Raw genomic sequence first — 26,063 nt, 5'->3', positions numbered from 1 at the left:
AAGCAACACCATTCTTAACATGTTTAGAGTAAGCATTTTGTAATAATAATTAGCAATAACCATAGTTCCACAACTTCTTTTGGTAATCTAGACCCAGGATCTTAGAAAAGCGCTTTCTTCTGCCTAATTTAAACCCTTTCTACTAAAACGTGAGCGTCTCTCTTATTCCCTGTAGAAGGTAAAAGACGGCAGGCGGCTACTCCAATAGCCCTTCCAAGACTCGTGGGCAGGACCTATGCTTTCTGTGTCTCTTGTGTCAGCCATTGAGTTTCCTGAGTGCTGGGCACATAACCGGTGCTTGATACGTGTGTCTTAGCTGGCGAGGTCTCTCCTTAGTCGTCTTTAAGCTAAGGAATTCCAGCTCCTCGAGTGTTTTCCACGGGGCCTTTCTCATAATTTGGCGTTGATCATGGCACTTCTCTGATTTTCTCCCAAAGTATCTTCAAAGTGTTCCTCTTCTCAGTGGTTGAAGTCTCTTTGCTCCCAGATGAGTTGAACTTCTCGATGCGTAGTGGCTCATTTCCGCTCCGACTGTCAGGGATAGGGGTGTGGGTGGAGATCACCTCTAGGGGAAAGAGCCGCCCTTCCCAGCCTACCGTGGCGTAGTGATGCTTAGCACGCGTGGCAGGGGACCCAGGTACCCAGGAACTGAGCCCCACAAAGGGCCGGGTTTGTGCAGTTCAGAGGCTGTACTGAGAGCAAGGTGAGGTGGAACGGTGGAGCCTGGGGAAGGAAGGGTACCAGCGTTCTTGTTCTAGGAGGCAGTTTCTGTTAGAGGTGCCCTTAGAGCAGGAGCCCAGCAGGAAGCCGTCCAGGGAATGTGTGTCACTGAGGCGAGAGGCTGCCCCCGGGGCAGAACCTGAACTCCGGCCTTGGGCCTCCCCACAGGTACCTGAGTTGTCTCTCCAGCCCCCAGGACACATTCAGTCTCGGTGCTCGTTAGGAGTCGTTCACCCGTAGGGTGGTTGACCGCTGGGAATGAGATTTGTGTCGCTGTCTTCTGTTGGCCAAGAGGAGCAGAGCTTGGAACGGCTTCACCACGTCGCTTGGGGTCGCGGTCCGGCCTACAGCGCGGGGCACCACGGCCGTCCTCAGGTCCCTTTCCGCTCACACATCCCAGTTTGTGGGGACAACCTCGCCTCCTCTCCCCATCCACTTGTCCTTCCTGCCTCTCTCTGCCAGGGTAGCGGGGGAGGGGCCCGGCTCCCAGGAGCCCCACGCTGACGCCGTCAGGAATATTGGGTTTAATGAGCTGCAAAATGAGGCGGCTGCAGCTGACACGTACGGATGGTGCCCGCACCCGCCTTCCCCCACCCTCTCCCAGCGTCGCCTCCTAGCACCCGTCGCATCCTTCCCCAAACACCCCGCTCTGCTCCGGGAGGCGCCCTGCTCCGAATTCCAGGCCCATTCCTGGCAGTGCCAGCCAGGGATGCGAAGACCTTGCACCCTGTCTTTACCGAGGCGCCACAGGTGGTCGGGAAGAGGGGTTTGAGGGCTGCTCCGCACTCGTGGGCTTGGCCTTGGAGGCTGGGGTGGGGGGGAAGAGGATGAGAGCCAGGCAGGCAGGAGAGCGGATGGAGGTGTGGCAGCGGGGCACCCTCCCTGATGGTGGCAAATATCCCTGTCCCCACAGAGGCGGAGGAGTCCTTCGAGTTTGTGCTGGTGTCCCTCACCGGGCAGACGTGGCACTTCGAGGCCTCGACAGCGGAGGAGCGGGAGCTGTGGGTGCAGAGCGTGCAGGCCCAGATCCTTGCCAGCCTGCAGGGCTGCCGCAGCGCCAAGGACAAGGTTGGCACGGAGGCCCGGTTGGGGTGGGACCCAAGGTGGCCTGGTGACTGACCGCCCCCCCCCCCGCCCCGCCCCCGGTCTCTCCCGCTGTGCAGACTCGCGTGGGGAACCACAACGCGGCCCTGGCCGTGCAGGCCGTTCGCACTGTTCGCGGCAACAGCTTCTGTATTGACTGCGACGCCCCCAGTGAGTGTGGAGGCCGGCGGGGCTGGGGTCGGGGTGGCTTTGGGAAAGCCTGACGAGAGCCTTCCGGTGGGCCACCAGAGGGGACCTCCCTGGTGGTCTCACGCTGGTTGCCCGTGGACTTCATGCTGCTTCCTCTCCTCGCCTAGATCCAGACTGGGCCAGCTTGAACCTGGGTGCCCTGATGTGCATTGAGTGCTCAGGGACCCATCGACACCTGGGGGCTCACCTCTCCCGCGTCCGCTCCCTTGACCTCGATGACTGGCCACCCGAGCTGCTGGCTGTCATGACCGCCATGGGCAATGCCCTGGCCAACAGTGTCTGGGAGGGGGCCCTGGATGGCTATGCGAAGCCTGGGCCCGACGCCTGCCGGTGAGTGGATGAAGGGGGGGGCCCTGCGGCTGGCCAGAAAGGGAAGGGACGGTGGTGCCCAGGTATGGGGAAGATCGGGATGGTGCTGAGTAGCTGCAGCCGTGCTCCAAGGGTTAAAACTGGCTGTTGCTCTGCTCGGCAGTTGGCCCCTTGGGGTGCCCCTCCCCCTCCCCGCCTGTCACTCAGGCTCCTCACAACAAGAGGCCCTTTCTGAGCCTTATCAGCAGGTCAGGGGCCAGCAGGAGGCGCATGCGCAGGGCCCTATCGCGCTGTGGCGTGAAGGCCCTAGCCTGAGCTCTGAGATGGGGAGAATGGGTGGGAGATAGGCTAGCGCACGGGCCCCTAGTGTAGGCCCCCCACCCCCTTTGTTCCAGCAGGTCCAGATAAGCTACCACGGGAGCCCTGCCTGGAATCTTCCTGCCCTCTCAGCCCCCTACCTCCCTGCTGCCCCCGAGGGGCCTCTCTTCAGTGTTCCTCCCTTTCAGCCTCTTCCACACCCTTTGCATTACCCACTGTGTGCCGTCCGTTCCTTGGGTTTGTCTCTCCCCTGCCCCGTCCTGTGCCCTGTCTCTGCCGATTCCCCTTTCGGGGTGCTCCTGCCATTTCCTGACCACCCTCCCCAGCCCCCGCCCGTTGGCTCATGCCTCGATGGACCTGTGGTTGCAGAGAGGAGAAGGAGCGCTGGATACGGGCCAAGTACGAACAGAAGCTCTTCCTGGCCCCGCTGCCGAGCTCGGACGTGCCGCTGGGACAGCAGCTGCTCCGGGCCGTGGTGGAGGACGACCTGCGGCTGCTGGTGATGCTTCTGGCCCACGGGTCCAAGGAGGAGGTGAACGAGACCTACGGCGACGGGGATGGGCGGACGGCTCTCCATCTCTCCAGCGCCATGGCCAACGTCGTCTTCACACAGCTGCTCATCTGGGTGAGTTGTGGGCTCCCTCCTTGCCTTGCCAGGGCCACCCTCGAAGGCTCCTCTGACCTACCTGATCTCCGTTCTGCCCCCAAGAACCCACACCTTCCTTGCCATGTCGTGCCAACTGTGAAAATGTGCTTCCTTCTGCAGTATGGGGTGGACGTGAGGAGCCGGGACGCCCGGGGCCTGACTCCACTGGCCTACGCCCGTCGGGCCGGTAGCCAGGAGTGCGCGGACATCTTGATCCAGCATGGCTGCCCTGGGGAGGGCTGTGGCTTAGCACCTACCCCCAACAGAGAGCCTGCCAATGGCGCCAACACCTCTGCTGAGCTGCACCGAAGTCCTAGCCTTCTATAAGGCCCAGGAAGAGGGCACAGGGGCCAGAAGGACTCCATGGCCTGGGGCCCCTCCTCCCTACACGCACTTGGGGGGAGCCAAGACAGAGAAAGGAAGGAGGAGAGGAAATGAGGAAGAGTCAAACAGAAGAAGAGCCAAATGAGAAAGACAGAGGGACCAGAGGAGACATCTGGGATTTGAGCTGCAGCAGAGGGGGAGTGGAGGTATTTTAGCCCTCTACCCCACGGTGCCACTGAAAAGGGACAGGACCCTTTGGAGGTACCTGTGAGGAGAGGGGAGCAGGACCTCTCCCTCCTCCAGATTCCTACCTTCTCCTGCCAGCCCCCTGCAAGCCTTCATCCTAAAACGGAGCCTGGACGGATAGGGCACAGGTTGGGGGGTGCTGGATGAAAGAGACGAGGGGGTGATCTGTGAGTCCGTGTAAATTTGTACATTGGAGTATTTATGTTTGTGTACATATCTGGTGTGTGTGATGAGCCAGTAAACCAGACTGTGTGTGGCCTTGTTTTCCCCTTTTATGTCTCTGCCCTTCCAGAAAGGTCCTTCAGCTCTACTTCTTGGTGCTATCTTCGGTCTGTACTCTGGGACTTCCTCCTCTCTCGGTTGGCCTGAGGCCCTGAGGTCTCTGCTCAGGCCACTACATGCGTTTCCTTTGGCCCTTTCCTGCCAGCAGCGTAGTTGAGTTTGTGGGTAGCACTGGCTTCGAACCCCGAAAGGAGGTACAGAGCTTTGTGCTTCCTACTGGAGGCTTTCTGCTGCTTCCCCTCCTCACATGCCCCACCCCTACCCTCAGAAAGGTTTTCCGGCTGGTCTCCAGTAACCTCATGCCACACCTGGTGCTGGCCAAAGTGCACCCAGAAGGAGGACAGAAGTGTCGTCCTCTTTCCTAAGAGTCTGGGAAGTAGCTCACACAGCCAGACCTACGGGGAGACGCTCAAGGCGCAGGAGAAGAGTTCTGAGGAAGCCACAAGGGCAAGTGGCTGGACTTTACTAGGGCAGCACTGCCGCGGGGACTCAGGCCTCGGCTTTGCTTTTGAGGAGAGGCGAGGAGGTAGGTCACTGATGGCAGAACCACCACCTGGATTCCCACCAACATCCTGCCAAGCTGGGGGCAGAATCCTGAGCTCCTGTTTCTCCCTCTGTCCCTCATCCTAGAAAGACCTGAGGGAAACCCCTCTATACCTATTCTTGAAGGATGAGAACTTGCAAAGTTAAGGTCCCTGCTCTCCAAGGAGCCCGTTTTCCCATCCCTACAACCGCTTTGCTGGTGGCCCCGTCTTTCTCCAATACTTAATGAGTGTACACTGGGTGGGGGTGGGGGGGGTTGGCACTCTGATGGGAACCCACCTAAGTGCAGGTAGATAACTAAGCAAATGCTAAGTAAATGCTGTTCAGAGAAGAAACCAGATTGTATTTTCTTGGTCCGCAGCCCTTTTGCAAGGCTGATAAGAGCCTTAGGCAAAGATCAGGGTAGAACAGAAATAGGGCCTTTGGTATGTATAAGAAGGGGCTCCTGGGCTCAGAAACATACTAGCAATAATCAACTTTCTTATTTTCCCTAAGGAAAACAAGCTGCTTAACTGGCTGAGTACTGTCCAGTATAGTTTAGGAGGCTTCATAGTAAATCCAGAAAAAAATGGCAAATCAGGGCCTCGGTTTCCCCCCAGCCTCCTTCCCTCAGGCACAGCACCAGAGAACGTCTGCTCTAGCCCTAGACCTGTGGACATGAATTCCCGACCGCCAAAGTGACAATAGCGCCTGTGATCCTCAACCACTGCCTGGCCCGGCCCCTAAAAAGCATCTAATCTCATAGGTTCCCTTCGTGGGCAGAGACAGCCTCAATCTAGATCAGGAATGGGGCTGGTCCGGACTACTTTTTTTTAACCTAATTTTCCAGCCTTGCTGGATTTTAGCCAAATAGCAGCCTGGACCCCTGCATCCGAGCTGGGGAACCGCGACCCTGTTGCGAATAACCGGTCACAGCCCCGGCTTGCTGTTTGGTTGCCGAAACCAGCTAGGAGAAAGGAACTGCCAAGGAAAGCCTGTCTTCATCATACGAGGCGCTCAGCAGATGTTTGAGTAAATACTGGTTGGCCTGCCATCCTAGGAATCAGGAGTAGCAGCAGTTTTCTAAGGAAGGTGAGGGGGCCGGCCAGGTATTTGAGCCTGTATTTCCCTCCCTGACCTTAATCTTCCGAGCGTCCTAGCCTCACTCCTCGCTCTGCGCATTTTTCTTCTCGGCGGCTCTGTTCTCTCCCCTAGCTGTCCTCCCAGATCAGTGCAGGTCAGGTTTCTTCCCAAGAAGCCCCGCTTACCATGATCCCAACTTCAGCTGGTTTCTGTAATAATCCTCTTTCCCCAATGTCTGTGCAGGCGTGTCTGTGCAGCCCCGCTCCACAGTTGGTACAGGATAGTAGCCCTTCTGTGAAGGTGGGGGAAATGGCAAATAGCTTTAGTTTGTCTTCTTTCGCTCACAGGATACCCGGTTTCTTGCAAGTGCCCCTGAAGTCTCTTATCCTCACGTTTACTTGGTCCCCCTAACTAGCTCTTAGAATCCCAACCCCCAAGCTCCCAGGTCCGACCTCTGTAGCTTCTCCTATAGTACACACGTCCAGAACCATCATTCCTTCCTGCCTCATCCGTTTTGCGGGGGGGCCTCTCAACCAATGTCGTTTCATAACGGAAGAGGATTTGGTACCCCAACCTTGGTAAAACACGCGATGGGGAGGAGGAGACACCAGTTAACGCAGTACGAACAGAGAACCAGAAAGGAGTCGTGCTCCGGGCCCTCACATCTGAAATACCAAAGCGCGGCAGAGATGGACCAAGCTGCTGCGTCCTCTGCCCGGAAAAAGTAATGAGCTCGTGGATGACGGTGCACCCCCCAAACTGCCCTGCCTAGTCAGTGACAGGACTGCCAGCGTCTACCTAGTTGGGGCCTGGCCGTACGCCAGCTAAATAAACGGGTCAAGTACTCATTTTCGCTCGTAACGCAAAAGGGAGTGGATCTTCTGTTCTCAAGTCTGCCAGCTCTTCCAAAGAGAAGAAGGCAGAGATGAAGAAGCTTGCCTGTTTAATGGGTGAAGAGAAAAGAAGCGTTGTGCTGGGAACGTGAGGCCTAGGTGCGGACTGTGGGAGGTACCGGGACGGAAGGACAGAAGTGAAGGTAGTTTACGTGGGGGGAGATGGTGCGAGCCGAAGGTTTTCTAAGGAGGCTGGTGACAGTTTCATTCTGTTTCTTGGCATGCCCTTGCGCTACAGACAGGCCAGACCGCGCCCACAAGGCAGTAAGAGGGAACTGAACTCTGGCTAATGATGCCGGAACATCGACTTTCCCAGTCTCTCTCAGGGGTGCAGACAAACAGACAGAGGCAGATAGCTCCATATATACAAACTTTACAGAAAATAAATAAGGAGCTGTGATCAGCTTGGCTAGGCATCACCCTGGATTCTTTCCACCCCTGTGAGAAGTAGTCCCAGGGCATTAGTGGGAAGCTTTCAGGCCCTTGGCGGGTGAGAACCCACCCCCTCCCCAGGAGTCCGTCTCCCCCCGCCCACAACAGCTCCGCAGTGATGAGGACTCAAGCCCCGTTAACTCTGAAGCCCCCAGTCTGAGGATCCCTGGAATAGGCTCAGGGCCAGGGGCCCAGGTCTCAGGTTGCCAGGAGAGCGTACCTAGCGCTAAGTTAGTTGCCGACGGAGCCCTCTCCCAGGGCAGCATCGTAGCAGCAGCCCCGCTGGTCCGCAGAACCCTAACCCAGTCTCAGAGCAGGCTCGGGGACAGATCCTTCCAGGATCCTTGGGAGCCCCTTCAGGGCCGGGCGCCCTGTTCCATTTGTTGGTGCTGGCTCCGTACAGCAAACCTGTTGACATGCACAGGTATGGGGACAACAATCTTGGGGTTTCTCACGGGCTCCCCGGAACGGCTGCTCACGTTGCCAGCTTTGATGCGCTTCCACTTGGCCCGCCGATTCTGAAACCAGATCTTGACCTGCACCTCACTGAGCTTGAGGGCGTGGGCGATCTGGGAACGCTCTGTCAAGCTCAGGTATTTCTTGCAATGGAACTCCTTCTCCAATTCCAAAAGCTGCTCACTGGTAAATGCCGTGCGGCGCCGTCGGCTTTTGCCCCCGGGAGCTGTGACTCCAGCTGCCACTGGTGCCCCCTCCTCAGCTCCAGTCCCCAGGCTTCCCTTTAGCTTCGGTTTAGGTCCCAGGAGAGCCCCTGGGCCCCCTGCAGAACTGTCCAGGAAACCGTCGTCCTCGCTGTCACCGCCTGAGCCCTCTTCCTCCTGTTCGCTGCCTGCCGGGTCTCCTGCTGGTGCCTCCAGCTTCTCCTCATCTGAGCTGTACACCTTCCCCTCTGCTGTGGGGAGCGAAAACCAACGGATGGGGAAGGAGCAGGCAAGGAAAAGGTAGACAGGTTGGAGGAGGCACACGGAACCAGGGCCGGGCACGGACAGGAGGACGGCAGGAGGGCACGAGACGTGGAAGGGAGGAGATGGGGAGGAGGGGAGACAAGGACGGCACATCCAGGACATGGGGTGGGGAAGAGGTTCAGGGAAGACAAAGAGATGGAAAGAGAGCTATTAACCAGCACAGATTTCACTACAGCAAAGTGGGGGGAGGCAGTCAGTGCATATCAAAGGAATGTCATTCCCAGGACTGTGACCCAACTTTACCACCCACCCCCCCCCACCTCTTTCTCCCTACCCACTACCTTCCCAGCTTTCTCCAAACCCAGACCAAGCACTTTCCACTCCTTCACCACCCCTCCAGATCCAGACTGCACAGCCTCAGGCCCTAGACTGAAGCAGTGTGGGACCCGGCCTAGGAGCCTTTCCGTTACTATGGGCAGGAGGAAGCCGTGTAGAAGGATGCGCTTCTGCAGGACAGAGGGGGGACATCACACTGCGGCCTTTGTTACTCTCCTAGGAATCCTCACCCGCCCCAGTGCTAAACTGTCTCCCCACCTTCCCTCTTCCCTAGATCTAGAATCTTAGAATCTCATTTCCAGGGGCGCCTGGGTGGCGCAGTCGGTTAAGCGTCCGACTTCAGCCAGGTCACGATCTCGCGGTCTGTGAGTTCGAGCCCCGCGTCGGGCTCTGGGCTGATGGCTCAGAGCCTGGAGCCTGTTTCCGATTCTGTGTCTCCCTCTCTCTCTGCCCCTCCCCTGTTCATGCTCTGTCTCTCTCTGTCCCAAAAAATAAATAAATGTTGAAAAAAAAAAAATTAAAAAAAAAAGAATCTCATTTCCAGATGGAAACCTAAGGGTCATCTGATTCCCCGTCCCCACCGATCCCCAAATCTGGGCCCAAAAAATATTATCAAAGGATTTCCTTACCCCAAAGAGGTTTCCTTACCCCTACTTCTAATTCTTGACCAGATCGTCCAGCCCAGAATGGGGAGCCCTCCCAGGGCCACCTTATCTGTGGCCAGATTTTTCTTCCAATCGCTTAGTCCTCTTAGTCCCCTTTTCATCCTTCCCCTACTCCTTAATTATAAAATGATATCTTCTCTTTCCCACCTTCCCTCTTTCCCAACCAAGGATGCTTGAGCAGCATAAACAGCTGCTTTCTGCTCAAGTTCAGAATCCTGAGGCCCCTGAGCTTGACATCAGCTGGAGGAACTGGAGGGAATACGGGAGGAGACGAAGAAAGAGAAGTGCAACAAGGGAAAATACAGATAGGAAAATGGTAAAATAAATTTTGGCTCATTTAGTAGATTACTGATTATTTGTAATCAGCCATATGAAGCATTTCAAATCCGTGTGTAATTCTAATACTTAATCATTGGTTTTACTGCTGCCCACTGTTTTGTCAGAACTGCAAAGAACGCATTACAAATATTTTCAGTAGTTGAGTTGTAAAACTGCCTTGTTTGCTGCCCAAAGGGCCAATAAGCAGTGAAACAAAAACTCAAAAGAAAGCCAACCAATAGGAAAGAGAACAAGAGTAAACTGAACAGTCAGCTTTTTACCATCCGGTTGATGTGTGAAGGGGGCAGGATTCTGTAAGTGCCGGAGCGCATCTATCTATAACCACCACGCATCACACGGACACGCAGAAGATCTGAGGTGGAAAATACGGCCCGAAGTAAAATAACTTCAGGGAGCGGTGAAATGCTTTAAAGGGGAAACGTGTGTGCACGTGCCTACAGGGCTAGAACACCTTCCAGCACACCTCCCCACCTGCCTGTGCTCCAGAAGGAACTTCTCAGCGTCTCAAGGACCAGCCCAGGAACTTTCCCCTTCCCCGTCCCCAGGGTCGTCCTTTCCCTTCCCTGACGCAATCCATCTACGCCTGTTTCTTTTCCTTGAGAACCATGTTTACGCTCTCCTTAGAGGCCAGAATTGTCAGCCCACCTCCAGATTACCCACCACCGTCACAGTCAGCTGCTGCGCATCTCAAGGGCATTTTTATCCCCAGGCCCTGCCTTTTCTTCCTTTCGTGCTTCATTCTATCTGACTTCAAAACCCGTGTGGCATACCCTAGTTTAGGCTCACCCAGCCTTCCCATGTTCCTCCTGTTTGTTGCTTTTCATTAGCAAGGATGCTCTATTGTCTTTGGCAGCTGGTCTGAGCTTCTCAGCACCCGCTCCACGTGGTGTCTCGATATCCCTCCTCACATCCTCCCCTCTCAGTCCACACTTTCTCCCGTCCCTCCTTCCTGGCCAAGTACGTTTTGTTTTCTGCAACAGTCACATCCTTGGCTTCCTCCTTCGCGTCGCCAATGGTTCCTCCTCACACTCCTTTCCGTTTCCACGCACCTCAAACTTACCATGTCCCAAACTGAACTCCTGACCTCTCCCCCAAACCAGCTCTTCGCCATCTGCACCCATGTATCTCCCGGCTTGGTTAATGGTAGTTCCGTCCTCCTTGTGGTTCAGATCAATCCTTCACTCCTCTCTCTCACAACCCATGCCCGATCCCAGAGCCTGCCCTTCTCACCACCTCCTCTGCGACCACTAATCCAAGTCAGCATCATGTCTTGCCCAGTTCATCGACCTTTTCTCCAAACTGGTTTCCCTGCTTCTGCCTGCCCTGCCCTCCCCCTCCGCCAGCTTATTCTTCTGTTCGGAATACTAGGCTCTTCATCTAGATTTTTGCGCTGGCTCATTTCCCGCCTCCTTCAGGTCCTTGCTTTACCAAGGAGATGTTCCCTGATCATCTTTTAAAAATGACAACTCCCGGGGCGCCTGGGTGGCGCAGTCGGTTAAGCGTCCGACTTCAGCCAGGTCACGATCTCGCGGTCCGTGAGTTCGAGCCCCGCGTCGGGCTCTGGGCTGATGGCTCAGAGCCTGGAGCCTGTTTCCGAGTCTGTGTCTCCCTCTCTCTCTGCCCCTCCCCCGTTCATGCTCTGTCTCTCTCTGTCCCAAAAATAAATGTTGAAAAAAAAATTAAAAAAAAAAAAAATAAATAAATAAATAAAAATAAAAATGACAACTCCCTAAACAAACAAACAACTCCCAGTGTTCCTATCTCCCTTTTCTGCTTTATTTGTTGCTACAGTACATGTCACTGTACTGTATTTTATTTGTTTTATTTTATTTGTTTATTTTATTGACTGTCTTTTCCTATTAGAATAGAAGCTTCGTGAAGGTAGGGATTTTTAATACATTTTTTTCACTGCTGTGTCTTCAGCATCTAGGAAATCAACTGCACAGAGTAGGCACCTAATAAATATTTGTTGACTAAATAAAAACCTATTCCCAGCACTTTCTCCCTTCCTCCCTCTCTCCCACTTCTATTTATTTATTTATTGATTGATTGATTGATTGATTGTTTAATATTTCTTTTTGAGAGAGACAGAGCTTGAGGAGGGGAGAGGCAGAGAGACAGAAGGAGACACAGAATCTGAAGAAGGCTCCAGGCTCTGAGCTGTCAGCACAGAGCCCGACACAGGGTTCGAACTCATGAACCACGAGATCATGACCTGAGCCGAAGTTGGACGCTTAACCGACTGAGCCACCCAGGCGCCCCTCTCTCTCCCACTTCTTTCTCTGTTCTTCCTTTCCCAACCCTCTCCTAAAATATTCCCCACAACTCCACCCCATCCAGTGCCCAGAAGACATCCTCTCCATGAGTATGATTCTATCCACTTTTCAGTATGCCCTCTGATCTCACATTGGCTGGAGAGAAAGCCATATGCAGTGGGAATCTATAGGGTCTTATGCTAAAAGAAAGGAGGGGAAACCCCTCATTACTATATACATCATTACCAAATACATGAAGATGAAGTGAACGTACATCATTACTAAATCCTTGAACTTGCAATTTTTAAAACATGGCTTGTAGTAAATAATAACAAAAAGAATAAAAGCTTGTAAAAACGCATCCCAACACTACAGTATTTTAAACAGCTGCTAAAAAGGCAGAAACTGGATTTCAGGGCCTGAAGGGTGAAATCATTTAGCACAGCTCCAAGCACCCAGGGGGCGTCCCATAAATCTAAACTGATGGTGATTGAGACGAGGCTCCCAGCTTCCTTGATCTGGCAGGGCCCCCTGAGATCATATCATCTATCCCTCTGTCTTCAGACAGATTCCATAAAACCAAGCCCACATAAGCAGGCCTCCCTCAGTGCTGCTTTTAAAGCCATACATGGGGCACAGGTTCACAACCTCTCTTGGTTACTCGATCCCGGTGGGATGCCGAGTGACAGGGGCCAGAGTTTCTCTCTGAGCCTTTATAATCATGACATCGAGGGCTCTGATAAGGAACTCTTGGAGGCAGCTGGGGGCGGGGCAATAGGAGAAAGCCACGGGAGGGGGAAATACAGCTTGACCCTCAAAGGAGAAGGTCTAGGGCAGTGAGTAACACTGAGAAGTGAGAAAGAAAAGGTAAGGCCAAAGAAGGCAGAAAGAGGACTGGGACAAGAGAGAAGTGGGGTAGACGTAGTGGCAGGAGAATGAAATGATGAATCGGAGAAAGTCAAAGGGCTGGAAAGTCGAAAGAAGGGGTAGAAAATAGGGGGGGAAAGAGCAAAACGCTTAAAAAATCACACCCCTGCCTTTCTCCCCCCAAACATTGCTGCATTTGGGGCAAAACAAAACATTTTCACCCTGCCACATGTTCTTTGCTCCACTAAGACAGAGCACTTTAAGAATCACTGCCCAAAGTGAAGGAGACACGTTCAAAAGAATTGGGTGAGGCAAAAAGGGAGACCGACCCTTAACAATGTACCAATCCTGCAGCACCGAGGTGGCATCCGCTTCGTGAGTTCTGCTCAGGTCATGATTTCGTAGCTGTGGGACTGGGGCTCCACGCTGCACGTGAGCATGGGGCCTGCTTAAGGTTCTCTTGCTCGCTCTCTGCCCCTCCCCAGCTTGTGTGCACGTGCACACTCTCTCAAAAACAAAACAATATAGTAATCCTGAAACAGCTTACTCTTTTCTAATGGATGAGCTACAAAATAAATGCAAGCTATTTTATTTTATCTGATTTGTAATGAATATTAATGGTAAATATAATCAAACAAGATAAAACAAACTGCACGTAGAAAAACGTGTTATTGACTAAAAACTGACAGAAGCAAATCTTTTTAATAAAATTTCTAATTGCAAAATTTGATTTAGAATAATTGGGCTTGGTAGATATAATGTCCATAAAAGTAAATTACTAATTGCAGATGCTATAACCGGTTGATATGAACAAAAAAACTTGATCCATAAGATAAGACCTCACTGAAAATTTTACATGGGAAATAATGACTCTGATGAGAATAATTTCAGCAGAAGAAAAAAGTTTTAATTGGAAACACTTTGACTATGTACATAGCTAGGCCAAACAGAAAGGTTCTGTTCTTTGCGTATGAAAGTGATGTTATTGGTGACATAAGAGGATGCTGAGTTTTCAGCTTACTCCTTACGTGTAAGCCTAGGATCAGAAAGAAGTGTGGTGTCTATCCTATGAGTGTGGGGCAGATCAGTTACGAGGAAATATCTAGAGTTCTTACGAATTCTCACGGTGGATGTGATTATCCTAAGAACCAGAAATCAGAAGGTTTATGCCACAATGACTTGTCAAGTCCATGCCGAGAGTATACTTCCCACTCCAGAGAGCAGTACTCAGGCTCCAGGGACACATCTGCGTGGGGCCTTCCTTCCAAGAAGGCACCAGAGGTACAGAAAAGCCCATCTTATGAGCGGGTCTGGTCAGGCTGGGGAAGGAATCAAGGGCCAAAGAACCCCCGGTAGATACTCTCCAGGAGGAAAAATAAATAGCACCAGACTTGCACCATCTAGAGCTGTGGTCACCAAGAAGGGTGGGCTGGGCCTGGGCTGTGGTGCAGACAACCACCCAAGGAGTGGAAAACCACTTTAGACCCCAGCTATGGGAACTCACAGAGCCCCTGTGCTGTCCCTCATCCATCCTGTTCTGTTTCACCTTCTATAAAATCAACAGCCTTTATTATTCACTGAAGAGAAGTCTTCTCTCATGATACTCAGTTCCGACTTCCCTCTACTTCCAAAACAACTACCCTCACACACCCCGAACTACTGTCAGGGTAGTAAGTCTCCTCCCGAGTCAACTACTCAGCTTCCTGAATACAGAAACAATTTTGCGTGAGGTCAAAAGGTAGAAAGAAACTCAGGTCACCCCTCAAAAGAAGAGGTACGTTTGCCACCATCCTCGTTTCCAAATCTTCATCATGATGTCCAGCACGGAATTATTTCTCTGTTCTTTGTGGAGACAGTACTTTTCTCTCGTCATTTACGGCAATTAGCTCACTTTCAATTTATTTTTCACTCATCCCCTTTCATGCTACCACCCCTTCCTGTAACTTTTGGTGCAATAAGGAAAATTCATTTTCACTTTCTGTCTCTCCACTCTCCCACGACCCTTCAGCACTCCTTACTCCAAACTGACTTGAGAGTCTTCTCTACACCACTGTCGTCCAGGACCCCTCCCACCTTCAGGACGAGCTCAGGGCAATTTCCCCACCACTCCAAGCTCAGAGTTCCTCTCATGGCATACCAACACTGTCATTGCCAAGGGCACCCTTGGAAACGTTGATGTTCCCAAACATCTCCACGCTTACTGTTTACCTTTAAGCAACTCGCTGAAATAGAGCAGACCTATTAGTAGCGCTAACGGAGGGCTTGGCAATCTTATTTCAGGTGAAAACAGGGAGTTTCAGAAAGATTAAATGATTTTCCTAAGTCACGCAGCTAGAGATAGATTAATGTCTCGAACCTTGGTCTCCTAAATCTCCAACCAACGCTCCTTCTATCCTTTCCAGCAAAATATCTTCTTTTCCCTTCGCACTTGCAGTAAATGCCCAGACGCCTCATCAGATAACCTTCCCACCAAACCTGGTTTTAGTTAGATCTCATCCCCTTCACTTATCACTCCAGAGCTCCAGCCTCATCATTAATATCTTCCCTTACCATGCTCAGAGAAGGCTCTTACACTTGCCATAAGAGAGGCCTCACTTACCAAATTTCACCTTTGTCCTTAATAGGCTATTTCTCCCATCATTCCCCAAGACAAAATTCCTACCAGATCTATTTTTCCTGTCCTTATTGTTTGTATGATGTAATCTTACCAGTCAGCATTCCTTTTATTTAGAAATGTATTCTTTCATTAAAAAAATTTTTAAATGTTTGTTTACTTTTGAGAGAGAGACAGAGAGACAGAGCACGAGCAGGGGAGGGCTAGAGAGACAGGGAGACACAGAATCCAAAGCAGGCTCCAGGCTCTGAGCTGTCAGCACAGAGCCCGCTGTGGGGCGGGGCTTGAACCCACGAGCTGTAAGATCATGACCTGAGCCAAAGTCAGACGCTTAACCAACTAAGCCACCCAGGCACCCCTGTATTTTTTCATTTAAAAAACAGCATCACCGGGGCGCCTGGGTGGCGCAGTCGGTTAAGCGTCCGACTTCAGCCAGGTCACGATCTCGCGGTCCATGAGTTCGAGCCCCGCGTCGGGCTCTGGGCTGATGGCTCGGAGCCTGGAGCCTGTTTCCGATTCTGTGTCTCCCTCTCTCTCTGCCCCTCCCCCGTTCATGCTCTCTCTCTGTCCCAAAAATAAATAAACGTTAAAAAACAGTATCACCAAATCATGGAAACAGTTTTGTTTTACTATCCATTTCTTTTTCTAGCTTCTAGTTTACAAACATCTCCATCATCCCTCAAGTACAGCTCTTTCTTGTACAGGACTCAGCCTCACTGAGGAATAGACATTTTTCTACCGTGCCCATCTCTCCACCTCGTTCATTACAGAGCTCTCTTCAGCGCTCCGCTCTCCCTGTCTCTTCCCTCACTCTTAGGAGTACTTATTGAGCCAGGGAGAAGGCTTTCCTCCCTAATACTGGAAGGGAGTTAAGGTAGATTCTTTCTTTTGGGTTGAGGTAGACATCTGTTTGGGATTTATTTTTGTCTGCTCAGCACCCGTCCCTCCCTCCCTTTGGGCACCGCTTTTCATCAACTACCCAGTACGGTGGCCTGTCCGTCGCATTTCCCCGCCTTCACGGCCGTGCAGCACGTGGCCTGGATCTGACCAATCCTAACATCCCATCTCTTCCATCTGCCAGGAGACTGGACTCCAGTGAATCGGTCACTCTAGAATTTTGTGTGTGTTAGAATCCACTGGGGTCTCAAGCTAGGACTGTAAAAATTTAGAGCTGCTTATGCTTGTGCCCTTTCTCACCTCTCTTAAAGACGGAATGTGGCAAAGCCTCTTTCCTTCAGCCAAGTGAAAGGGAAAAAAAGATCTAACAGATACTGTTTGCATTTTCGGATCCACTCAACTCCTACACTTAGAACCACGTGAATCCATAAATGCCCGTTTTAGCTTAGAGTTGAGCTACTGTCACCTGCAACCCAAAGAGCTCTGACCGCACCCCGTGCTGTAACTGCAAGGGACAAGAATTGCATGACTCCGGGGAAAGTAAGCCTCTCCGCCTCACTCCACAGCAATCCCATCCAAAACCGTGTTTCCGCATTACCTGAAATTATTCATAATAACGCCACCTAATATTCCACCAGTTTGAAATCCATGTGGACTTTAAAAAATCTCCTTAATCTATCTGAGTGTGAATTACTTTAATCCAATAGCTTTGCTCTTAACGTCAAGGCGAGATCAGACATATGAGGGAATAGGAATTCGGGGGAGGAAAGCAGGAGAGGTGTTTTTTAATATACACACAATGTAAAGAACAGAACAGGCTCCGGTGGGACACGGAAGGAAGGTGTTGGGTGGTCTTGGCTTCTACAGAGAATGCCGAAATGTGAGACGGAGACATCAAAGGAGGGGGAAAGACCCAAAGGAAAAAATGGGACGTCTACCCTCATCCGCTGCATACATTGGTTCTCTCCCGGCATCCACTTCTCAGGATACAGTGCTATTTCTAGCATTACTTCCAGACTTATTTCTCCCTATCAGCACAAAGGGTGTCGCCTATCCTATGCGATTCTAGTAAAGAAGTCTTCCACAACTTAATTCCCACCTAGGCTCCCCATCCGTTTCCAGTACACGGACGACACCAGGAATTTCTTGCACACCTATTGCTTGAGGATGCTGTACAACATCTTCTCATCGAATCCTTAACTCTGTGAGGTAAGTATCGTTGCCCCATTTTGCTGGTGAGGAAACCGTGACTGAGTATGCTGCTGTTAATATCTGTCTCGCGAAGAAAGGGTAGCACCGACATCTGTATCCAAAGCCCCTGCTCGTTCTGCTGTGCGGCACCGCATCTCTCTGTGAACACTGGATTGCCGTGGCACCCTAGCACAAATACTGTACCAGATGAAGACGTAGCAGAGAAGGCCAGAAACGGGCTCCACAACACGGCTTCTCTTTTTCTCACTCCCTCACGGGCACTCCTTCCTTCCTCACCAGGTAAAGTCAGGCACAACTGATCCCCAATTTTTTAAAGTTTTTGTTGTTGTTGTTGTTGTGTATTTATTATTTAGAGAGGGAAGGAGGAAAGGGGAGAGCGCGCGCGCGAGAGAGAATGAGAACAAGAACGGGGAAGGGACAGAGGAAGAGAGAGAATCTTAAGCGGGCTCCAAACCCAGCACAGAGCCAGATGCTTGGTCTCACAATCGTGAGATCGTGGTCTGAGCCGAAATCAAGACTCAGACGCTTAACCAACTAAGCCACCCAGGGGCTCCCATCCCAAATTTTTTTGGCCTCGATAAGATCACTCACCTTCATCAGACGTTTCTCTCTCTGACAACCGTACACAGCCATAGCTCTGATAACCCCTCCAATCGCAGAGGACAAGACCTCCACTATCCTCAAGCCCAGCCCCGATTTCGCCTCAAGATGTACATATCCCAGCCTGCCTCCTTTTCAGCGGCCACGACAATTCAGCACTGAGAAGTACAGAATTTCCCCCAACCCCTTTGCTCAGGATGCCTTTTTTCCCCCAAAGGAAACAATTAATTAATAAAGGTATCCTTACAGATAAAACGATTGTAGAGCTGGAAGTGACCTTGGAGATCATCTAAGTCAAACCCCTAATGGTACTGATGAGGAAGTTAAGACATAGACGGGTGTGAGTTGGCCAGGATCCCTCAGTCACACGTTTCTAGTATCTACGCATAACGTGTAGAAGGGCTGTCACCAATTCCAGCACAAAGTGCTTCTTACCTTCACTCTCAGGATAATTTCGTCTTCCTCCCTCCTTCTAGTATACTTCCGCACTATACTTCTCTTCCCATTGCTCCCAATACAGACTTCCGTTTTCTCCATTGCTTCCATTGTAATTCCATTTCCTCCGTAATCCAGTCAAGAAATCCGTCTCCCTTCACCCCCAGTTCAGAAGCATTTTTTTCTGCTTCTCCCATGGTCATTTTTCACACCGTGCTCTCTCCCCCTCATAACCCTAGTCTCTCTGAGTCCCTGCAGCCCCCTTGCTTCTAATACAGATTTTTCATGTCATCACTTGAAGGTTATTCCTTTCCCTTCCACAATGGGAAGGGAATGAAGACATTGCTTCACAACTAGTTGTAGTACTGTGTTGTCTCTTCCTACCACCACAACTCAGTTCAGCTTGTGTAAGTCCGCTGTTCCATCACACCAAATTCAAGCATCTCTTCTCCCCACACTCTTTCTCCCAATCAACACATCGGTGTTTCTAAGCTGACAACTTGCTCCCAGCATGGCCGTATTGCCAACGAAAAACCCAAGCCTTTTCTCCACCACTCCCACATCCAGACCTCTTGCCTCATCATCACTACCACTGTAGCCATGAGCACCACCACCTGCATAGACAGTGCCATCCTTTCCATTGGTTCGGGGTTTCTTCTCTCCTACCCCAGCATGGGGCATTTTCCTATTCCCTCTAGATAAAAATCCTCTCCCACCAACCCCTTTCCCTGCCATCAGTCCTACTTAAGTTTCTCTTGTTGCACATCTGCTCCATCATGCTCGTTTCCATTTCCCAATTCCCAGCTTCGGTTGAGGCAAAGCTCCTTCTTTCCCCATTACTTTCAAGGCAAAATTCTTGCCTATAGCTTCCCATCGTGACATTACTCTCAATGCAAAGCACTTCGTTCATCATGTCATGTTCCTCCTTTCCAATTAAAATATTTCCCCTTCATTATTCCAATTACTTCCTTGCTCCCATTATTCCCAGTATAGACTATTTATGCCCAGCATTCTGAGTGTAAGAATTACCCTCCTAATCATCTAAATATATATCTCCGTATTTACATATGCCACTGCAGAGATCCCCCTTCTCTATTCCAACCCTCCCAAGTGTTACTTGCACAATGGTATAAGGCACCTCAATATCCCATTCTAATCCTCCGGATACAATTTTCCTCTTGTCATTTCTAAGATCTCTGTCCCTCAACTAGGGGTTCTTAACACTGTTTGTGCCATGAACTCCTTGGCAGTCTGATACAACCTGTGAATCCCTTCTCAGAATAATGTTTTTTAGGTGTATAACATAGAACACATAGGATTACATGAGAAGCTAACTATATAAAAACGCAGTTTTCAGATATTTAAAAATGCATTTGTGTTATAATCATATACGCTTGTTAATTCTTTGAACAAGATGCCTCCAAAGACTATATAAACTTATAAGAAAGCACCTGTAATTTCTATTGATGACAAAAATCTCAGTTACTGCTGAAACTACTATCGTTTCTGGCCTACACTCGTAATTAAAGAAAATGCCAACTTTTAGTTAGGAATAAAGTAAAAATAAAGATGTAATTTTTTCCCCTACTAATAATTAACAGATCCCTTTACAAGGGGCCCATGAAACGCACTGAAGCTAGAAAAACAAGCTTTTATTCTATGGAATTGACAGAGACATTAAAACTAATCTGGGGCGCCTGTGTGGCTCAGTCGGTTGAGCGTCTGACTTCGGCTCAGGTCATGGTCTCATGGTCCGTGAGTTCGAGCCCCACGTCAGGCTCTGTGCTGGCAGCTCGGAGCCTGGAGCCTGCTTCCGATTCCGTGTCTCCCCTCTCTCTGCCCCTCCCCCACTCATGCTCTGTCTGTCTCAGAAATAAATGATTAAAAAAATTTTTTTTAATAATCTAAATCAAAACTTTTATGTTTCAGATGAGGAAACTTAAGCCTAGAGAAGTTATAAGACTTGACTCTCCCATAAGTGTCTTGAATATACTAAGCCCATAATAAACACACAATAAATGTTCCCTGAATTGAAGGCAGCAACTTGCCAAAGCTGCACAACTAATAAGTGACGAAGCTGAGACCTGAGTGCATGTGTCATGACTCCTAAATAAATGACCCTTCGATCACATTAAGTTAACGCAACATTTGCCTTTCTATAAATGTCAGCGGAGCAAACACTCTGTGTGCTCAACATTTCTAGGAAAACATGCGTCTCCATTGCTTCCAAGAAAAATTTCCCTCCTAATTGTAACAGAAGTCTCTGATTCCATATCACATTATCCTTTCCTGTTTTTCTCTCATGAGTAAATACATCTTGACAGTCATAATGGGCACCTATTCAAAAATTAATTGATGGTCACCTAAAATGTTCTCTAGCTACAAGTGGGTGCTTAGCTCATAGCAATCAGCCCTCAAATATCATGCTCCTAGAAAGTTTCCCTAGTCTCCTTGCATGGTTTCTGTCATTATTGCCAATCTCTATTCAGAAATCAGCAAATTTTTAATTTAGTTTTTAAAAATAACGTTCACTACACTGTCATCTCCCAGTTGGTCCCAGCATATTCTTTTTCCTGTATCATCTCAGTGTTTTCTTCTCTTCACCATGCTCCATACTGGCATTATCTTCCATGTGAATCTCTCACTATATGTTTATCATCCATCCAACGATTATATATGGACTCTCTGCCATCCCTCACTTCTTAAGTCTTTGTTTTCAAGCAATCCAATTCCTTTCTCCCTGAATCATTGCTGTAAGCACCCCCAATTTAAAGTTTTCTTCTGTATTTCTACCAACGGACAGCTCTCTCCATCATTCCCCCGGCACACAGCATCACCTTCACCCATCGTTTCTGTGACGCGTATTTGCACCACGTCTGCAAGTCAGCTGGGACCTACTCTCGGTCAGAGCTCACATGCACCTTCACATACAACAGGATCACCGCTGCCCAACCCAGTCCCTTTTCTCCTTTTACGGTTTACTTACTTAGAGTTTGCTACTCTCTTTTCTGCATTATTCCTAACACAGAGAAGACTTCACTATCCACCCCAATTCAAAGCTCCTTGCCCCCATCACTTTCACAGGACTCTGTTCTTACGACTTTTAGATCACTTATGTTGAGTAAAAGTCACCACTGCCCACATGAGGCTACTGACCACTTGAAACACGGCTGATGGAACTGAGATGTGCTGGGAGTATAACATACACACTGGAAACGGAAGGCAATATGGAAAGAGGATATAAAATATCGCATTAAGTATTTTGATATCGATTAATGCTGAAGTAGTATCAGACATATTGGGTTTGATGAAATATGTTATTACAATTAATTTCATCTGTTTGTTTCTACCTTTTTAATATGGCTAATGATTTTTTAATTATATAAATGGCTTGCTATTCTGGGCTCTTCTGTTGATTCATACTTTTAAATCTTCTCCAGGAATCCAAATTCTCTCCTCTTTTAGCACTTCCACCAAGATACCTTCCTCAATTATCCTCACCGTTGCCCACACTCTAAACCCAGAATTATTTTTAATCTACCATTCTCAATACCTTTTCTACCCATTATTTCTGAACACCATGTTTTGTTTTTTTTTTTTTTGCCTGCTAATAGAGCTTCTACCCCTGCACGCAAATCGTAATCAAGTTCTGTTTTCTTCATCATCAATTGTAGTAAGGTGGTGTCTCTCTTGAAGCAAAATTTCAAAAAAAAAAAAAAAATAGTAATTCCCAAGAAAAAGAACTTCACTCATCATTCTCCAAACTGGGCTACCTTCACTATAATTTCACTTAACAGGGCTAGTAACTGTAAAATGCTAAACAAATGGAAATTTGTAATTTCAGACTAATGTTACCCATTCACATTAGGAGAGCAATTCCTCCTCTGTCATTTTAAAGACAGCATTCTTTCTCCAAAACTCTTCTAATGTTGAGGTTTCAATCCCATTATTCAAGCAAAAACTCACTTATTTCATACTAAATATTCTAATACAATTCCCCAAATATCCGTTTTCCCATTTTCAGCAAGGGCCATGTGTCATCACTCCCCACACTGATTCTACGTTTAACATTTCTGGAATCTCCTTTTCTTTTCTCAACTACTTAAGGAGAAAAATGAGGGCTGGCCAGGGGGATGTGAGTGGCCTGGTGAGTGACAGGAGGTGGCAGTCACAGATAAAGATCTCAGTCTCTATCCTCTGAAATCTCTCCTTACTGCTCTGCCCCACAAGCCCTACTATAAACCCTTTATGTGTACCTCTTCCCAATATGACTGATTACCTTCACTCTAGCACCTCTCAGAATTCTTCCTCTGTAGGGTCTCCTTCTCATCATTCTTAGCCAAAAAAAAAAAAAAGTCTTTTTTATTAAAAAAAATTTTTTTAAGTTTATTTATTTTTGACAGAGACAGAGTGTGAGCAAGAGCTGGGGAGGGGCAGAGAGAGGGAGACACAGAATCCGAAACAGGCTCCAGGCCCCGAGCTGTCAGCACAGAGCCTGACATGGGGCTCGAACCCACGAACCATGAGATCATGACCTGGGCCGAAGTCGGACACTCAACCGACTGAGCCACCCAGGCAACCCCCCCCCCACCCCAAAAAAATTGTCTTTACTCAAAGAACAAGTGTCTTTTTATTGCTTCCAACATTTTCCTCAGATGATGATCTCTCCTTGATCATTCTCTATGTATAAATTCCAGTTTACCGTCACTCCCAGTATTGAAAAACCTTTTTAAAAAATTACTCCTAGTGTTGACGCTTTTCCCCATTTCCTACTAGAACGTTCATTTAGTTCGCTCCCAAACCTCTCAAAACAGAACTCTTTCACACACACACACACACACACACACACACACACACACACACACACACACACTACACTTCTGGTCCAGAGACTCTGTTCACTATTCTTACAGCCCAGGCTAGAAATCCCTTGTAACTATGTCTTCCAACAGACAGACCTCTTCTGTCTCTTTTCTCTTTGGATAATCTGGGGACACAGCACAGTTGTCGGTCCTTCCTTTCCTCTATTCCCCTTTCCTCAATATTTCTTTCCAGTTCTTTTCCTCTGCTTACTCCTCACTGTCTGCTTCTACGGCAAAAATTCTATCTGCTTCAGAAAAGAGCCTCCATTCCATAAATGGGTGAAAATAGCCGAGGGGACCTGAAAGAGGAGGACGAATCTCCCCAGGGCTTAGGCAGATTCCTCCCTCAGTTCCCCTTCCCCGGGCTGCCTCCCTTTCTCCCCCCCCCCCCTCAGCTCACCTCTTCCTCAGGTGTCTGCTTGTTCTTCCAGCTCCTACTGCCCCCAAAGCCATCCCTCTGATGGCCTGCCTTGCTCTTTTCTACCTTAGGACTATGCTATTCTGGAAATCCTCCTGATTCACCCTTCTTCCGAATGGCGTCCTGCCAGCTACTCTTCCCCTCCCCTCTGGGCCCTTTAATTTTGTGGACATTTCCTCCCAGCATCCAAGAGCTGCTCCATCATTTCCTTCTGATCCTCCTTAGAAGATGCTGCTCAGACTTCAGCCACTGGACACCGCCGCCCCCCCCCCCCCCGGCCCAACCAGGTACAAAAACAACAACTGGATCCCCCAAGCCAAAATGCCCAGGGGTCAAGGGGAAAAGAAGAGGAAGACAAGCCCTGTAGCAGCGCTTGGAGTGTGGAAGGACGACGAGACCTTTGGACCATTTCAAGGAAGAGCCTAGACACCCATCACCGGGAATTGTCTTCTCCTGGCGAAGGACAAAAGGACTCTTGGATCTCCTTCTTGCCTCTGCCAGAGTCAGCCTCCAGGCCTCCTGAGGTCACTTTCTCCCGCCAAGCTGATGTGATGAATGGTTAAGCACAGGCGGATCCATCCTCAGGCTAAAGAAGTTTGAGCTTCAGGAACCCCACACCTGCGTGCAGCCCCTCTTTTCTCAAATAGAGTCCACTAAACCATATACGCTTTGGATCTCCTCACACCTGGATTTGCCCCTGGATAGGGGAAAGCTGTACTGGCTTCTACGGGTTAAGGATTGACCAGGGAGGTCAGGAGGGCTCAGAGTCGTTTCACTCTAAACCGGGTTCAGCTTAACACGCCCTGCCTCCGTTGAGAGGGCATCTTCCCATGGAGGATCCAGGGTTCCTGAATCATCTCTTAGCTGAATCTCACTGGTTCCAGAATCTTAGCTAGATTCTTGACTCCAGGCATTTGTGCCACACCCAACCCAGCCCAGCCTTCAGCCTCTCTCTTGACCTCCCAGTCAGTACTGGTCAAGCAGGTGCTAGGCCCTTTACTCAGTTCTTCAAGGCTTATCTCTAAATCTGCCAATTCAGAAGTGACCTCTACTACTAAGGCGAAACCGGGTCACCAAAGTGGTCAGCACTGCTTTAAGACTCTCCCTTTGCCCCTGCAATCACAGAGCCCATTTGGGGTCAACACAGAAGCCAGAATCGCCTTCCCCTTACTGAACTGACAGCTGTCCCAATGTACCCTCACCCTGGGGTCTTGCTAGTGTCCCCAGGAATCCCACAGTTGCAGCTTCTCTATCCTCTGCAGAGAAGGAAAATGAAGGGATTCTTAAAAAGAGACATGGGAGCCAAGGCGTGAGGAGTAGAGTGTTGGGAGAAAAGGCACTAATTTGGAAGGGAGTGCTGGGAAGTCTTTGGTGAGGCTTCAGGCACTCTGGAAGACAGAGCAGGGCAGCGGTTCTGGGCTCTAGAGGTGCCATGTTTGGAACAGAACTGGCGGTGGTTCTGCAGAACCCCGCATCTGGGGGTCTGGGATTCCAGGGCCCCAGGCAGGTGCTGAGATTCTGAGCCGGCTGCTGTCTGGGATTTCCAAGTGAACGAGCCTCCCGCCCGGCGCCCTGGTCGGCCCCAGCACTTACCCGGCAGACTTGGGAAAGTCTCTGAGAAGTGCGGAGGCGGGGGCGGTGGGGGCTCTGCCACTTTCTCCCGGGCGGGCATCAGCTCCTCGGCTTCCAGCCCACCCTCGGGGCGTCGGCCACCCGGCTCGGGGTTGTTTCGGGCGGCAGTCGCGGCGGCGGCGGCGGCGGCGAGCTCCTGGGGCCCGTAGAAGGCGTCGGGCGGCTCCGCGAAGCTGGGCAGCGCGGTGGTCAGCGCCACCATCGAGGGCACGGCCTGGCCCAGTCCCGCGCAGAACGTGTTGGTAAGGCGGCCGGCAAAGGAGGCTAGTGGGGCGAGAGGCGGGAGGCCGGCAGGCAGCGGCGCAGGGGCCAGCGCCTGCGGCAGCACCAGCGGCCGGTAGGGCATGAACATGGGATAGCCGGTGTAGAGCAAGTGGCCGGAGCGAGGCGGCGGTGGCCCGATCAGGGAGTCAATGGAGAAGGCAGCGCCCGGGCCCCCGCCGCTGCCCCCGCCGCTGCCCCCGGGGGCACCCCCGCCTCCGGCTCTCTGCATCGTGCCCGGAGCTACGGCCGCCCCAGGGCGCTCCCCTCCGGGCGCCGCCGTGCGCCCCGCGGCTCGGGCGCCCCGCGCGGACACGCAGGGCTCGCTCCCAGGCTCCCGGGCCGAGGTGGCGGCGGGGCGCGGGCTCGGCGCAGTGTGGCTCCGGCGCCGCGCTCCCTCGCTCTCATAAGGAGGGAGGGGGCGGGCGAGCGGGCGGGCTGGGGGTGTCGCCCTCCGGACTCATCCATCTTCCTCAAATTACGCTTCACTTCCTCCCTCCGCCCGCCGCCGCCGCGCCCGGCTCCGCTCCCTCCGCAGAGCCCGTTCCCAGCGGCCCGGCCGGCCGGCCCGGGACCCCCGCCCGCCCCCCGCGGCCCAACCAACTATTATTAATGGAGATTGATGAGGCCGGACACGCCGCTTTGTGAAAGTTTGCGGCCGACGAGAAGGCGGCGGCAG

At 50.7% G+C, this 26,063-nt stretch overlaps 2 protein-coding genes across 6 annotated transcripts in view; one reads left to right on the top strand and one right to left on the bottom strand.

Moving 5' to 3' along the window:
• The window catches only part of AGAP3 (ArfGAP with GTPase domain, ankyrin repeat and PH domain 3), a 54,951-nt gene extending 50,837 nt beyond the window's left edge, over positions 1–4,114 (top strand). For all 5 annotated transcript variants that reach the window (XM_086686263.1, XM_086686273.1, XM_086686268.1 and 2 more), the window contains 5 exons: positions 1,634–1,788; positions 1,884–1,974; positions 2,121–2,343; positions 3,010–3,265; positions 3,407–4,114. In XM_086686263.1, the coding sequence (XP_086542389.1) occupies positions 1,634–1,788; positions 1,884–1,974; positions 2,121–2,343; positions 3,010–3,265; positions 3,407–3,613 (932 nt within the window). In that variant the 3' untranslated portion in view covers positions 3,614–4,114. The remainder of the gene's footprint in view (positions 1–1,633; positions 1,789–1,883; positions 1,975–2,120; positions 2,344–3,009; positions 3,266–3,406) is intronic.
• On the bottom strand, positions 23–26,063 carry GBX1 (gastrulation brain homeobox 1). The gene is made up of 3 exons (XM_025929406.2): positions 25,085–26,063; positions 7,289–7,978; positions 23–6,035 (listed from the first exon to the last, which is right to left on the bottom strand). Exons 1-2 carry the CDS (start codon positions 25,614–25,616, stop codon positions 7,425–7,427), a joined length of 1,086 nt encoding a protein of 361 aa, XP_025785191.2. The 5' UTR covers positions 25,617–26,063; the 3' UTR covers positions 23–6,035; positions 7,289–7,424.

This window comes from Puma concolor, chromosome A2, assembly GCF_028749965.1.
Source record: "Puma concolor isolate L17-30 chromosome A2, mPumCon1.1.hap2, whole genome shotgun sequence".
NCBI classification, from domain to species: Eukaryota; Metazoa; Chordata; class Mammalia; order Carnivora; family Felidae; genus Puma; species Puma concolor.
The sequence above is the reverse complement of the archived record's forward strand: the minus strand, read 5'-3'. Positions and strand labels throughout refer to the sequence as shown.

Bases quoted from the DNA above. Each gene is read 5' to 3' on its own strand.
- GBX1 (XM_025929406.2), bottom strand. From the start codon at position 25,616: ATGCAGAGAGCCGGAGGCGGGGGTGCCCCCGGGGGCAGCGGCGGGGGC. The intron at 7,979-25,084 runs GTAAGTGCTGGG...CGCTCCCCACAG, and splicing joins GACTTTCCCAAGTCTGCCGG to CAGAGGGGAAGGTGTACAGC.